At 47.1% G+C, this 13119-nt stretch overlaps 1 protein-coding gene across 2 annotated transcripts in view; it reads right to left on the bottom strand.

Moving 5' to 3' along the window:
- Positions 1-4490, bottom strand: part of PTCHD1 (patched domain containing 1) — a 54995-nt gene extending 50505 nt beyond the window's left edge. Inside the window, exons 1-2 of one of the 2 annotated variants that reach the window (XM_070606713.1) lie at positions 4421-4490; positions 3638-3989 (exon numbers count right to left, since the gene is read on the bottom strand). In XM_070606713.1, coding sequence (XP_070462814.1) covers positions 3638-3988 — 351 coding nt within the window. In that variant the 5' untranslated portion in view covers position 3989; positions 4421-4490. Of the gene's footprint in view, positions 1-3637; positions 4278-4420 lie in introns of those variants that run through there. The other variant, XM_008536756.2, reaches the window with a different exon arrangement.
- Positions 4491-13119: the final 8629 nt, after the last annotated feature.

Here is a 13119-nt window from a genome sequence, read left to right as displayed (position 1 = left end):
GGCAGAATCATTGTCCTTAGAACAATGAGATGGGATGGGTATGAGATTTTGGTCAAATATATTTCATTTGAATAACGAAAATGTACATTTTAAATCATTCAAGTAGTTTATCATATGGGAGGTGGTAAATTATAGTGAAAAGAGCACTTGGCTGGGAGTCAAAAACTCTGGGTTACAGTCTTGGGTCTGTCTGTGTCTTTTTCCCGTGGACAAGTCAGTTAATTTCTAAGGAGCAGCTTTCCCATTTGTCAAATGGGATAACACCACTTTTCCTGCCTACCCTGAGGTGTCTACTGCATTTAAACATACTGTGTGTTTATAACTTATAAAGTGCTGTAAAGGTGATATCATTATTTTAAGGATTGGGCTAAACTGGTTCTTCATTCTACACAGATGATTCTGGAATAAATCAAGTATTGTTTGGGTCACAGCCCAGATCAATTATCAACAAGACCTTCTTATAATTCATTGTAGGTGGTCAAAAGGGAACATATCTATAAAAGCTCGTGAGACACTACTCTGAAATTTGCTCTGAGACAAACATCATGAATTTTCTGTTAAAATATAATACTGAGCTAAATTTAATCATCTAGTGAAATGAGGACTTTTGAAGATTAAAGAGGTTCAGAAATTAATGGTTGATCCCTTGCCAGCATCATCAGGCCCCACCCACTTTCGCCCAAAATTACATCTTTGCCCTGCAGCCTTCAGAGGAAACCATTGCCAGGCAGAGTCACCCCTCTCATAGTTTGGGGTCAAATTCTATGCTGCAGAGTCAGAGTATGGCAATCATGTCACTTGCACAAATTTGAGAAAGCTCCTCCAAAGCAGATCAGCTGGATTTTCAAACATGGATTATTTTTTCCATGATACTCTTGATTATATGTAAAAAAATCAACCTGGGTTTTCATTTTTTGTCATCATCCCTTTGCAGTCTATTTTTGATCAGAAAATAGCTGGACTAATATCCCAAGAAGAATCTCCTTCATTGAATAGGAACAACCCCAGAACACTCTGAGGAATAAACAACATAATCCTGCAAGTTCCTGCCTCCAGTTTTGTAGTGGGGCCTGAGAACACCTCCAACCCTGCTTATGCTTCCTCCACTTCACTTCCAATGCCATGCCATAAAACAGGCAGGGCTGGTTGGTGTTGTGTACAATGTTAACTGTCAGCGCTATCCTTGATGCCAGTAACAAAGGGGAAGAATTACACTAGTAAGGGCAGATCCAGTGACTCTTTCACTCCTAGCACCTTTTGTAAAGGACAAGTCTTCATTATGTCTTTAACGGAAAAAAAGAACAAAAAAGATAAATGCTCGTTCCCACACTTTACATTACTATGACTACTGAAGGTCCATTTTTCTGTCCCCCCAGCTCCATACCTACCAAATATAGGCGTTGGATGTAGAAAGAAAAAATGGATATTAAAATCAAAGGCAATTCTCTCAGTTTCATAAGTCTGGGTTTTTACAAGCTGTACGAATTCCTTTGACCAGAGAGCCATAAGCTAGAAATGAGTTCTGACTACTATTCCACTTGGTTTTGATTTTTCCCGGGCACCTAGAAATGAAAAAACATCCTATTTCTTAAAACAATTCACTGACCAGACTGCTGTCCTTTAAAGTTGTCCTTTAGACGTGGAGGCAAAGCCAGCCTCCCTCTCTCTTCAGTCCCAACTTTCTCTTATAATATGGTTTTCTGTCCTGAACAGATCAAAATCAAACAGGGGAGAAAAAAATCCAGTTGCAAAGAGATCTGATATGCCTGTTGATGTCTCATTAACCTTGAGAGTGAATGTAACTGGTGACTGCCCGTCACAGTGGCGTGACGGTTTGTTAGGGAAAAAAATTAAAAAGCCAGTGGAAACATCACCTCAAAAAAAAAATACAAAGAGAAACATTATTTAGTGGATCACCTATCAAACGATGGGGCAGCTTTCCAACTGTCAGGACTGTCTAAATGATAGTTTCCTTAAGACTGTGATGAAACTACTACATGTTTTCTTGGCAAAGCATTTTGAGCGGTATTTATCTGTGTGTCAAAATATGTTCACTGAAGTATTGGGGAAAAAAACCACTTTGATGCTGGAAGTATAATCATGAGAAAAGCAAACATATCGGGATTAATGTTACTAAGGTTCTGTGGTGGGTGAGTATGTGTGATGATGTGTGTGCCATTAAAAATATTATGAGCCACCCAATGTGGGAAGGTTCTAATTCCACTGAGTCCCTAGTCAGATTCCCTCATTACTAACTGCTGATTGATAACATGTCAACAAATACAGGGAGGGAAATAATACAGGAAAATTAGCTTGTCTCTAGGGATAAAGGGTCACCTGTAGAGGAAAAAAGAAGGAAAGAGTGCCTCAGGTTCACTGGCTGCCTCCCTTTGGGAGGAGTAGACTAGAACTCTAACTGGCCTCTAATCCCAGATCTGGACCAGAGACCCACACAAAACCAGCACCTTCCATCCCTCTGCCCCAGGGCTCCAGTTGGGACTGGTTCCTGTCTGCCCTCCCCAGAGGAGAACCTTAAGTAAACAAGCCCCATATTCCCCACCAGGGACTTGGATGGAACAATCTCACCTAGTTTTGCTTTTCTCTCCCAAGGTCTCCACTTTTCCATGTCTAGTCCTCACTCCTTTGCTTTCCTTAGGAACTTCTTGAAAGTTATCACCATTAACCTCACTTTTCACATCAAATTCCCACCTTGGGCTGACAGCACAACCTGTTTCTGCTTCTGAGAGTGTCACTCTCTAACCAGCTGCTTGGTTTCCTGTGCTCTTCTCAGGGCCACACAGCCTGGCTTCTGTCCTCACCCTTCTGGCTCTGCCCCTCACCCTCACGCCCAAATGCACCCAAATAAAGTGGATCAATCAAATCCCTCTTTCCCCAAAGAAGTTTTTGAATTTCGGAAGACAGGAGCTACTGTGAAAGATGAAGTAACTGCGAATCACAAACATTATTTCCTACCCTAGAAGACAGAGATGGCTACCTCGCTCCGGGGAAGAGGGCAGCAGGGCAGCCCCTGTCCTCGCCGCCAGACCACACTTCTTTCTGGGTGGGTGGGAGGCATTTTCTTCACCATCCCACCTCACATTCTTCTGCCCCCTCACAGCCCCTCTCAGCAGCCTTTCTCAAAACACTCCGGGGCCAGAGGAAGCGAGAAAAAAATGGGGACGGGGAAGGGGGGGGTCTCTGAATCCCCCTCCCAAGCATAGTATTTTGTTTCCAAGTATCAGGACTTTCTGTAATGTCTTCTCTTGTTCTGCTCCTTCCTGTCCCAGTTACCCCAAAGCCTCCCCGCCCCCAGGACCACTGTAACCAAAACAAGCGCACAGACCACAGCACTGTGGCCGCCGCCGCCCCAACTGTTGCAGCAGCTACCGGGGTAGCGGCGACGGCGGCGACGGCGGCGAGGGTAGGGCCGGGCCCGGACCCGGACGCTCCCCGCCAAGAAGGCTAGGAGGCTCCTGGCGGCCTCCAAGGGGCGCGCAGTGCAGGGGAGCCCCTGCGGCAGCCGCCTGGGATGGGAGAGGTGGCGCTCTCAGCCCGGACCCCCGCGCAGAGGCAGCCCAACCGCGCCAGCCGCGCCAGCCGCGCCGGCAGAGGCTGCCCGCGCTCGCCCCCCTCTCACCTTTAAGATCAGGTCGGTGTGATGCTGGTCCAGCATGTTGGCTTTCTGGAAAGAGGTGACGATGACCCGGCCGTAACGCCCAGGGGTCTGCAGGTCCGAGTAGAGCCGGTGCTTGGAGCGGTTGACCGGGAAGAGGCTGTTGACGAGGTTGCGCTCGATCTTGGCGAGGCTGTGCTGGGGCGCCAGCAGGTGCTCCACGCTCTCCTCGACCTGGTAGCGGCTGAAGCTGGCGCCGAGCAGGATGGAGATGAGCACCGGCGCCGAGGCAAAGAAGACAGGGTGACTGGCAATGAAGTGGCCGAGCCGGGAGAAACACGTCCTCAAGCCCCTGTGCAGAACCTGCCGCAGCATCCTAGAGCAGAGCGGGCGCGGGAGGAGGGCGAGGCGCACGCTCGGCGCGGGCTTGGGCTCGGGCGGCGGCGGCGGCGGCGGCGGCGGCGGCGGTGGTGGCGCCCGCGGCGGCGACGGCGGCGGCGGCGGCGGCGGCGGAGGCGAGACCCGGAGCTCTCCCGAAGCCGCGGCACCACCATCGGGGAGTTCCGCGCCGCGCCTCGGGAGGGTCCCCTCGGGCGGGAGACACGCCCTCCTGCCCGCAGCCGCGCCGGCCTGGAGAGCCCCCCAGCTTGGCGGCCTCTGCGCCGCCCCCACCCCGCCCTACCCCGTGCGCCCTCCCCACCCCCCGCCGCCTCCCCGCCCGAGGGGCTCCGCGCGGCGGGGCCGTGTCCCGGCTCAGCGCAGGAGGGGCCCGGGGCAGCCCCCGCGGCGCGTCATGACCCCACTCACCCGACCCCCAAGGCCAACGACGGGGTGGCGCGGGGAGCGGCGGCGGCGCTATCGCGGGGAGACTCTGCGCGCCAGCCTAAGAACACGAGGACGGAGAATTCCAGGCTACACCCAGTCCCCTCCCCTCCCCGCGCTCCCCTCCCCCGGCCCGGCCCGCCGCGCACGCCCTCCCCTCCCCTGTCCTCCTCTGGGGAGACCCAGAGATGAATAAAGAAATGGTCCCGGTTTTCCAAACAAAAAGTAAAGAGTTCTCCCTGGGGGCGTCGGGCAGACCCGTTCAGAGCCGAGTCCCCCCAGAGGCGGAAAGGAGGACGCTGAAGACTGCGTGCGCCCCGGCTCTCGCCAGGCTCAGGTGGTGGCGCGCACTGGCTGGTGCGGAGAGGGGGTGGGGAGCGAAGACGCTCGAACGTGGAAATCACGCCTCCTCTCAAGTAAGAGCCATTTAAAACATCCCCAACACTGCAGCTTCCGCGGGACCACGGGGTCTGGGTGTGCGTCTGGGGCACATCCACCCAAAAGGCGTCTGTGAAGAATCTTTCTTCTCGCCCTCATTTACGGTCGCTCCAGAGTGGACTGAGGTTCAGCAGTTCTGCTGCGTGCCCCTCAACCTCCCCACCCCGTCCTCCAGTAATAAAAGTGCTGATACTGATGGTTAGTAGGTGAAGCCGCGAGTCACCAGGGCTCTGGTGCTCCCAGACTTTCGGCTCTCCGCCCTGCCTCCTCCTCCTCCCTCTATCGTCACAGGCGGGTCTGGGGGACCTGGTGCAGCGAGGCTGAAGCGGGCGCCCCTGCGGGTGTAGAGTGTTTGTCAACAGCTGGTCAGGCAGTCAGTAGCTGTTACTTCCCTTCTCTCCTCCACTCCATCCTCTCCTCAAATGCGCAAGTGAGGGAGTGGGGGACACCTTATCTCACACCCGGAGAGATACTGGTCTCCCAGCGTGCCGAGCCGCAGGGGGCGCGGGGGAGCCCAGGGGGCGCCGACGGCTCGGTAAAGTTGGGCGTGTGCGTGTGCGCGCCAGCCGTAAGCTAGCAGGCAGCCACTGTGGTTCCCCTAGCACTCCCCCTCCAGAGAATTCCCCGAGAAGGCGGGCGCCGGCTTCGGGCCCGGGATAGATCTGCGGCGGCGGCGGGAACAGCCACGCACAGGTACAATTTAGCGCGTTTCATTGCGCGCTCCAAGCTTCGGGGTCGATCCATTGCAACGCCGACGGAGCCGAATCTCATAGTCTGGGCCACTGAGGTGCTCTGTCCGGCCAGGGGGCTGAGAACCGGGGCGCGGCGAGGGGTCCCCAGGCTTCGTGCTCCGAAAGCTCGGCCTTCCCACCACGCCTCCAGTCGGTCCTGCTTGGCCTCCTAGCGCCAAGGGTCAAGAGAGAGGCGGCGGTGACTGGAGGCGCGGTCCCAGGAGTGTGGCCCGCACTACTGAGCATGGACATGCATATTAATCAAAGCTAAAGGAAGACGGAATAGGCAAGGGAGGAAGACGAAGAGGAGGGGGAGGAGGAAGAAAGAGGAAGAGAAGAGAGAGGAAGACGAAGAAGAAGATGGGTGGGAGACCGCGACTCAGGGAGGTGTTTCCCTAACGTTCCCATCCCAGACTCCCCACTGCCAAGAGGCCCTTCACTTCTCAAAGTGAACTTGGGAACTTGCATGTTAGAAACAGGAAGTCGTGGGCTGGGAAATCCTCCTCTTTTGGTTTCTCTCCTCCCTTCCCCCACACCAGACCCTCCTTCCTATATTCTCTGAGCAATGCCTGCAACTGCTGCGCTGCCCCCCCCCCGCCCCCCGCCCCAGGGGCGCATCCGCTCTGCTCTGCCTAGGTCTTTCTACCCATCCGTACTCTCGTCCACTTTCTGTGCTCACCCTCGATATTCTCCATACCGCTCTCTCTTTCCAAAGGCTCTCCCTGTTTCACCAGCAGCTTCTAGTCGACACCTCCTAGCCCCCCTAGTATTGCCATTCCCAGGGGGACATATTGGGAGGGGCTAGAAATTCCCTTGCAACACTCCACTTGTGCCCTTCCCCCAGTATCTTAATTTCTGCTCTCGGAGACGCTGCTGCTCTGCAGCAGTTTGCTGATTCACGATGATCGCGGAGGGAAAAGCCTCATTGACTTGTGCCCCTGCAAGCGGCGAGGCGAGCGCGAGTGGCTGCGAGGGCACACGCTTTGGGAAACCACCCACCACTGCGCAGCGGAGGTGCTAAATGGCAGGGTGGATGCCCTGCGTGGCTCTCAGCCGGAGCAGACAGAAAGACGGAAAGGGCCGAGGCGGGTGTGTGTGAGTGTGTGTGTGTGTGTGTGTGAGCGTGTGCGCGCGCGGTGGCAGTGGGAAATACTGCGAGCTCAGTTCTTTGCTGCTGAGCCGGCGGCAGCTGGTGGGTGGGCACCTCTCAGGAGGCCCAAAGTCAGTCCCTGAGCGAGGAGCCAACAGAGATGTTTCATGTGCCCTGATGACAGCGCAGCGAAAGAAGTAAGAGAAGGGTAACCAGCCGACAGGTCTCCTTGGGAGCCTTTAACATTTTGGCGAAGCTCTTTTCATTATGAAGTCTTTGTCCCTCTGAATGGTTCCCTCCTCACCTTGGTTTGCTCTCATCCCTAGAATTTCCAGCCTTTTAATGTAATCCCTCAAGCAGGCTGAAGAGCAGGCTCCCCTCTCTCAGTGCCTGGGCTGAATCTTAGAGTGAGAGAAACCGAGCACTGCTCAGCTTGCCAGGGTGAGACTGTTGTCCTCCCACACGGAAAGGGCCTTTCCTTTGAGACCAAGGCTTTTGCTTCTAGTCCTCCCAACTCTATTCCTAATTGTCCTTATGTATATTTGTGGGAACTTCCACCCCAAAGCAGATAGCTTTGATTCAGAGGCACAACGGATCTGAGAGTGGATCTTCCTGCCACTTTTTATTGTGGGAAATCCAGTTAGTATTGTCTAAATTGAGTTGGAGCAAGAGGGAGAAAGAGAGAGACAGACAGACAGACAAAACGCAAAGCACAGAGGGCATGGCTTCCTCCTGATTTGATTTTTCTTCTCTTTTGCTTCAGACGTTCAGGGGATCGTTGCCACCACCAAAAGGTTGGGTTTGCATGTTGGACAGTGACCTTGGGTACAGAGCTTCCATCAGTACATTCATAAATTATTCCTTTTTCTGATTAAAAATGAACACATATTAATTGTGGAAAATTTAGAAAATAAGAACAAGAAAAAGAAGGAAAGAAAAAGACACCTATATCCCTATACTCCCACGACCTTTCAAAGGTAACCTCTGTTGATAATTTATTGTACACATAGACAATATAATATACAGGTTAAGGCTGTTATTTCCATAGCCACTAAGTTAAATCCTTGCTCCACTACTTACTAACTATGAAACATTGGGTGAGTAACTCATTATGCCACACTTTTCTCTTTTGGAAAATGAGGATATTAATAGTGCCTGCCCCCATAGAGTTGCTGTGAGGGTTAAATAGGTTAAAAGATGTAAGGCACTTAAAACAGTGCCTGGAATATCCCCGACACCTAGTAAATGGTATTTGTTACAATTCTAGTCTTTTCTGAATATGTGTGAAAAAGAAAATCAGTCCCTGCCATCCAGAAGCTGACTTGGTATTATCAGCTGGGATTTGGTGTTGCTACGAGCTTCCCTGGTACTCACAACTAAGTTTTTGTGTTCTCCTGTTGAACAAAAACCATTCTCCAAACACTAATATGGCAGATAAGGTCATTCTGTAACTGTGATGGATCCAGACAAGCTTAGGACCACTCCATAATCATGTTTGAACATAGGTAAACCAGATCCTTGTCCAAATCACCAAAATGACCAAACATGTCCCTGTCTTAGCTAATATGAAGGACTATTGTAGTTTTTTTAAAAAAACAAATTACAGCTTCAGCTTTGGTCTAGTCTTCTCTCCCTCTAGGTGAAGATTTATTGGCACCCAATCAGAACACTACCCCCGCTTCCTAAGAGCGTCCAATCCAGAGCAAGCCTCACTGCCTTAACCTTTCCCCCAAATCATTAACTCAAGCTTAAATCCTATGATAAGTCCTTTCTGACACCTTCTTACTGAGATGACCCTCAGTTCTCCATGGTGTATGTGCTCCTTCACTGCAGCAAAAAATAAACCCAGCTTGTTTAACTACTGGCATGTTAGTTTGGTAGTCTTTGGCAGGAGGGCTTTGGCAGTATATATAGCATGTTAATACACTTTCCTTGTCTAAAATTGAGGGTTGTAATAAACATTCTGTTTGGCGACCATTTTTTTCCATTAGATAGATCATGAGCATTTTCTCTTGTCAATTAATATTGTTATAAAACATTTTGATGGCTGCAAAGAATTCCATAATATGGCTGAAAGTGTATCTAACTTATACCATATTGTTGGACATTTAAGGTTTTAAAATTTTTACTACTATAAATAATACTGAGACAACCATCCTGTACATAAATCTCTTACTGCATCTCTATTTTCTTAGGGTCTAATATCTACCACTACATTTTAAGTAGACTGTTCCTAACAGATGCCTTTCTAATTATTGTTAAATTGGAAGGGACAGGGGCATTCCTTCACAGGGATTAAATTTGTTGAAAAAAATAAATGACGTGGTCCCCTTTGGGGGGATTTCTATCATCTGTTACATTTGAAATCAGTCTCTTGTCTCAGTCTTGCTCAGAGATGCTGGAGAGATTGATCATGGTGTGGAGGGGTTGGGGACTTAAAAGAAAAGCTTATTTGGTTTGATAAGGTTAGAAACAAGGGTCTATTCTTGTCTAGCAAGTATGTCAAGCATTAGCTTTCAATAATCACACCATCATTTTCTGCCTGAGAAACAACAAAATATTTTCATGCATATATCTTAAATCTAAGCAGTTCCATGTCAACCATGAAATCACTATGCAGAGTAGGATCATGCAAAGGATATTTGGGCAGCTGCAATTTAGGGTGGCACTTAGTATAGTGTGTTTATTGTTCCTTTATACTATCCTTATCTCAATAATGCTGATATATTTCTAAGTGGTGGGTGTTTCTGCCGCCATATAAGATCTAGGTAAGATTACTCACAGAGTTGAAACACATGCATGGAAGGGCCAAAGTATAACAAGGATTTTCCTTCCAGAGTAGGGAAGCTCCCCTGGCAAACATCAGTGTTACCTTGAGTTGGGGTGTATCTACAAAATATCTACTGGGACTCAGTCCTGTTTTGATCAAGAAGTTGTTTTATGCAGAGCAACACTGTACTCCCTGAAATTTTACCCAAAGGGAGACTTCTGAAGATAGTGTAAACTTGTGGGGGCTCAAAAAAGGCATAGATGATATCTGGTTGGTGTCTAGTCTTAGAATACCTTTAGCCTAGAGTTAGCATCTTGATGTTTTGAGCTTCTTTGCTATATAATGTTATAGATATCTACATGGTAACGATATGTAAATATTATGTATCAGTTTTTTGATAGCCTTTTGATCACTGGGCTGGACTGGTAGAAGTCCCCTTCTCTCTTCCTTGAAATGGTCTTAAACTTTTGAGCTTGGTCAAAGAACATGATCACTCCTTATTCTTGGAATTCCTGAGTAATGCCACTTTCTTGATATCAAACTAAGTGCAACTCAGGTTTTCATTAAGTTAAACTAGTTTTCTTTCCAACGCATCTAAATAAGGAGAGTTTAGGTATATTATTCACTTTCAGCACCAGGGACAGATCCACTTAAACCTTGTTACTCTTCCCTCTTCTAGCCCCCATTGCTTCCAAGTTGGTTTTAGAGAAATTTTTAAGCTAAGAAGGTTCTTTAAACTAATATAATCCAGGGGGTTGATCATCTTTTTCTAAGCCAGACCAATTCAAATGGAAATAAGTTTAAATTGGTGGACCACTAAATCCAGTATGATCATATTTAAAATTCTGCCTTTGTGATGTGTTTGCATGGGGAGGAGAACATTTAAAGGGAAACATCAGAACTGAGTCTAAAATATAATCTCTTGAATTTTAGGAGTAATTGTGCTGAAAACTTACAGGAATGATAGAAAATGGGGAAGAGAACATTTTTATGTTTTTTATATGCTAAGTTCAGCCCTAGGCACTTTCATGTATCTTAGCCTACGTAATTTGCAAAATCACTCTGTGGGCTATTAAGTATTGTCAAACCCATTTTAAAGAGAGGAAACTGAGGATTAAGGGGATTAACTATCTTGTTCAGGGTTACACTGTGATGAAAGTATAAATAGATTCCAGGCCTATCTGATATCAAAATCCATGTTTTTCTGTTCATTCTTCTTTTAAGCAGAAAATTACTTGATTCTTTTTATAAAATGCCTTGGCCAGATATTATAATGTGTCAAAAACATCTTAATCAGATAACAGAATATGCCATGAATATTATAAACAATTTAATGCTGTTTCTGTATTTGCTATTCATTTAATAGTGTTGTGAAGTGGCAATATTGTGGCATATCCATTAATCAGTTATTCAGTGTTTGGATTCATTTCTGATGTTGGTATTCCTTAGAGGAGTTCTGTGGACCGACAAAAATATTGTTATGGAACCCAAAGTGTTTGCTGATCTAATCCAACCCACTCTTTTTGCAGATGGCAAAACTTCTGCAGTCCTTGTCTGTATTCTACCAAGAAAAATCCCTCAAAATGTTAAAATGGAAAACTGTCAAGTGGTTCCAAAATACATAACAGGAAAAGCAACCAAATAGACTTTGACCTTATGCCTGTTAAAATTCTTCCATTTTTTAGTGGTTCCCCAGTAGTCATTATTCTGCAAAGGGAAAGATTCTTTAATTCTCTTCCTTTACTTTACTGTGTAAAGTGAACAGAGACCATTATAATAACCAGATCCATTGTCTTATGTATGAACATAGGGGACATAAGAAAGCAGGGGGTTTCCTGATAGAACTCTTAGCTTCAGGGCAGTCTTTCTTTGATGTTTATATATTTAATCCCTTTAAAAATTGTACTCCAGAGCGTAACCTAAGAACAAAGCACTTCATCCCTTCTGTTATTAGAACTGTGTACTTCTTGCTTTGACTTTTAAAAATGACAGAGCTACAAGGCATTCTGTTCCCCATGGCTGATCACTTCCTTCTAGTGAATGACATTATGTTGGTGAATTAATTAATAGTAAAATAAGATTTGCATATTCACAAATATTAGAATTGTAGGAAAGTTACATCAGGAGGCAGCTCTTAGGAGAGGTTAAGTGAGAGAAGAAAAAGAATTCAAAGATTCCTTTTTCAGACAAAGCACAGGACTTGGTGTTTCTAGGACTGCTTTGCTTCTACCTTCAGGCATCTTTTGAATGTTGTAAAGGGGATTATTCTAGATACGGAAAAGTCTGCTCTACTGTGGGTTGAAAGGTTCAGCCTCAGGTGAATGCCATTACCTTCTGTAATATGCCAAGCCGCAGAAACTAAAGTAGTTTGGCTACTGGCCTAGCCATCAGCAAATATGGTCCCCTGTCTAGCTGTGTCTCATCGCTGTATTTCGGATTTCTGTCCCTAAAACCACAATAAGAAAGATGCTGATGATATCTTCCTGGTAAGGATATTTTCAGATGTAAAACATAATAATGAATGTAAAGTGCTTTGAAACGACCACACACATTATTGGGCTTGATAGGTCCAAGGCACTTTACTAAATGTGGAACACGAAGACATGTAAAGATTTTGCCTTTGAGGTGTCCACAGTGCATTGGACTGAGGCCAACAAAGGAAACAACAAAATTGTGTAGCGTGACAAGAACATTGGTGCTATGGGGTCAGTGAGAAGGTTCTCCTAATCCAACCTGATAAGCAGAGGTGGGGTTTGGGAAAGCTTTGAAGAGGATGTGTAGAGATACTGTCCGGTGCTCCATCCTTATCCTCTTGGCCAACTGTAGAAGTTCACTCTAGGTAATTCTTATATATGCTGATGGCTTCCTGCCTCTATTCTCTGACCATAGGGCAGGCTGGATGTGCCAGGGAGCTAACTCCTCTAGGAGTGACCCTCAATTAATGAGGGACAAGAAAAATAAATAATTACCCAAATTTCTTTGCCTCTCTGTGAGACAACTCTGTTTTACATAGCCTCTCAAAGAGTTCCCAGCAGAGCTGACCCCCAAGTCCCCTACAGCAGTAACCCATTCATGAACACACCCTTTATGGATTTTCTCTCTTCTCTATCTCCCTTCTCCACTCCCTCACTCTGCTTTCTGGGAATCCCATCCCAAATAAACCACTCGCACCCACTTCTGTGCTTCAGGGTCTATCTTTGGAGGAACCCAACCTAAGATAGGCGATGACATCCAAGTGGAGTCTCAAAGGTTAGCAGTTAGTCAAGCGAGGTGAATTTAATGGTATGTAAATTATACCTCAGTAAAGCTGTTTGGAAAAAAAAAGAATTAACCAACCCACCATGGAAGGGAAGAATATTCCAGGCAGAGGGAATAACATTTGAAATTATAAGGATGGGATAGAGAGTTTAGCTTGTTTGGGGAACTACAAATAGTCGAGGATGGATAGGCAGTAGTTTGGAGAAGTAGACAGGAGCTGGATTAAAAAGGGATTTATAAACCTAAATAAAGAGCTGGGTATTTATTCTGAAGGTGACGGGGAGCCATTTCAGGGCTTTAAACAGGGGAGTTTATGGCGAGGTTTATGTTTTATAAGGTTACTCTGATGGCCACGTGGAAGATGGATAAAGGGAGGGCAAGAGTAGAGGCAGAGACC

This window comes from Equus przewalskii, chromosome X (genome assembly GCF_037783145.1).
Source record: "Equus przewalskii isolate Varuska chromosome X, EquPr2, whole genome shotgun sequence".
NCBI lineage: Eukaryota > Metazoa > Chordata > Mammalia > Perissodactyla > Equidae > Equus > Equus przewalskii.
The sequence above is the reverse complement of the archived record's forward strand: the minus strand, read 5'-3'. Positions and strand labels throughout refer to the sequence as shown.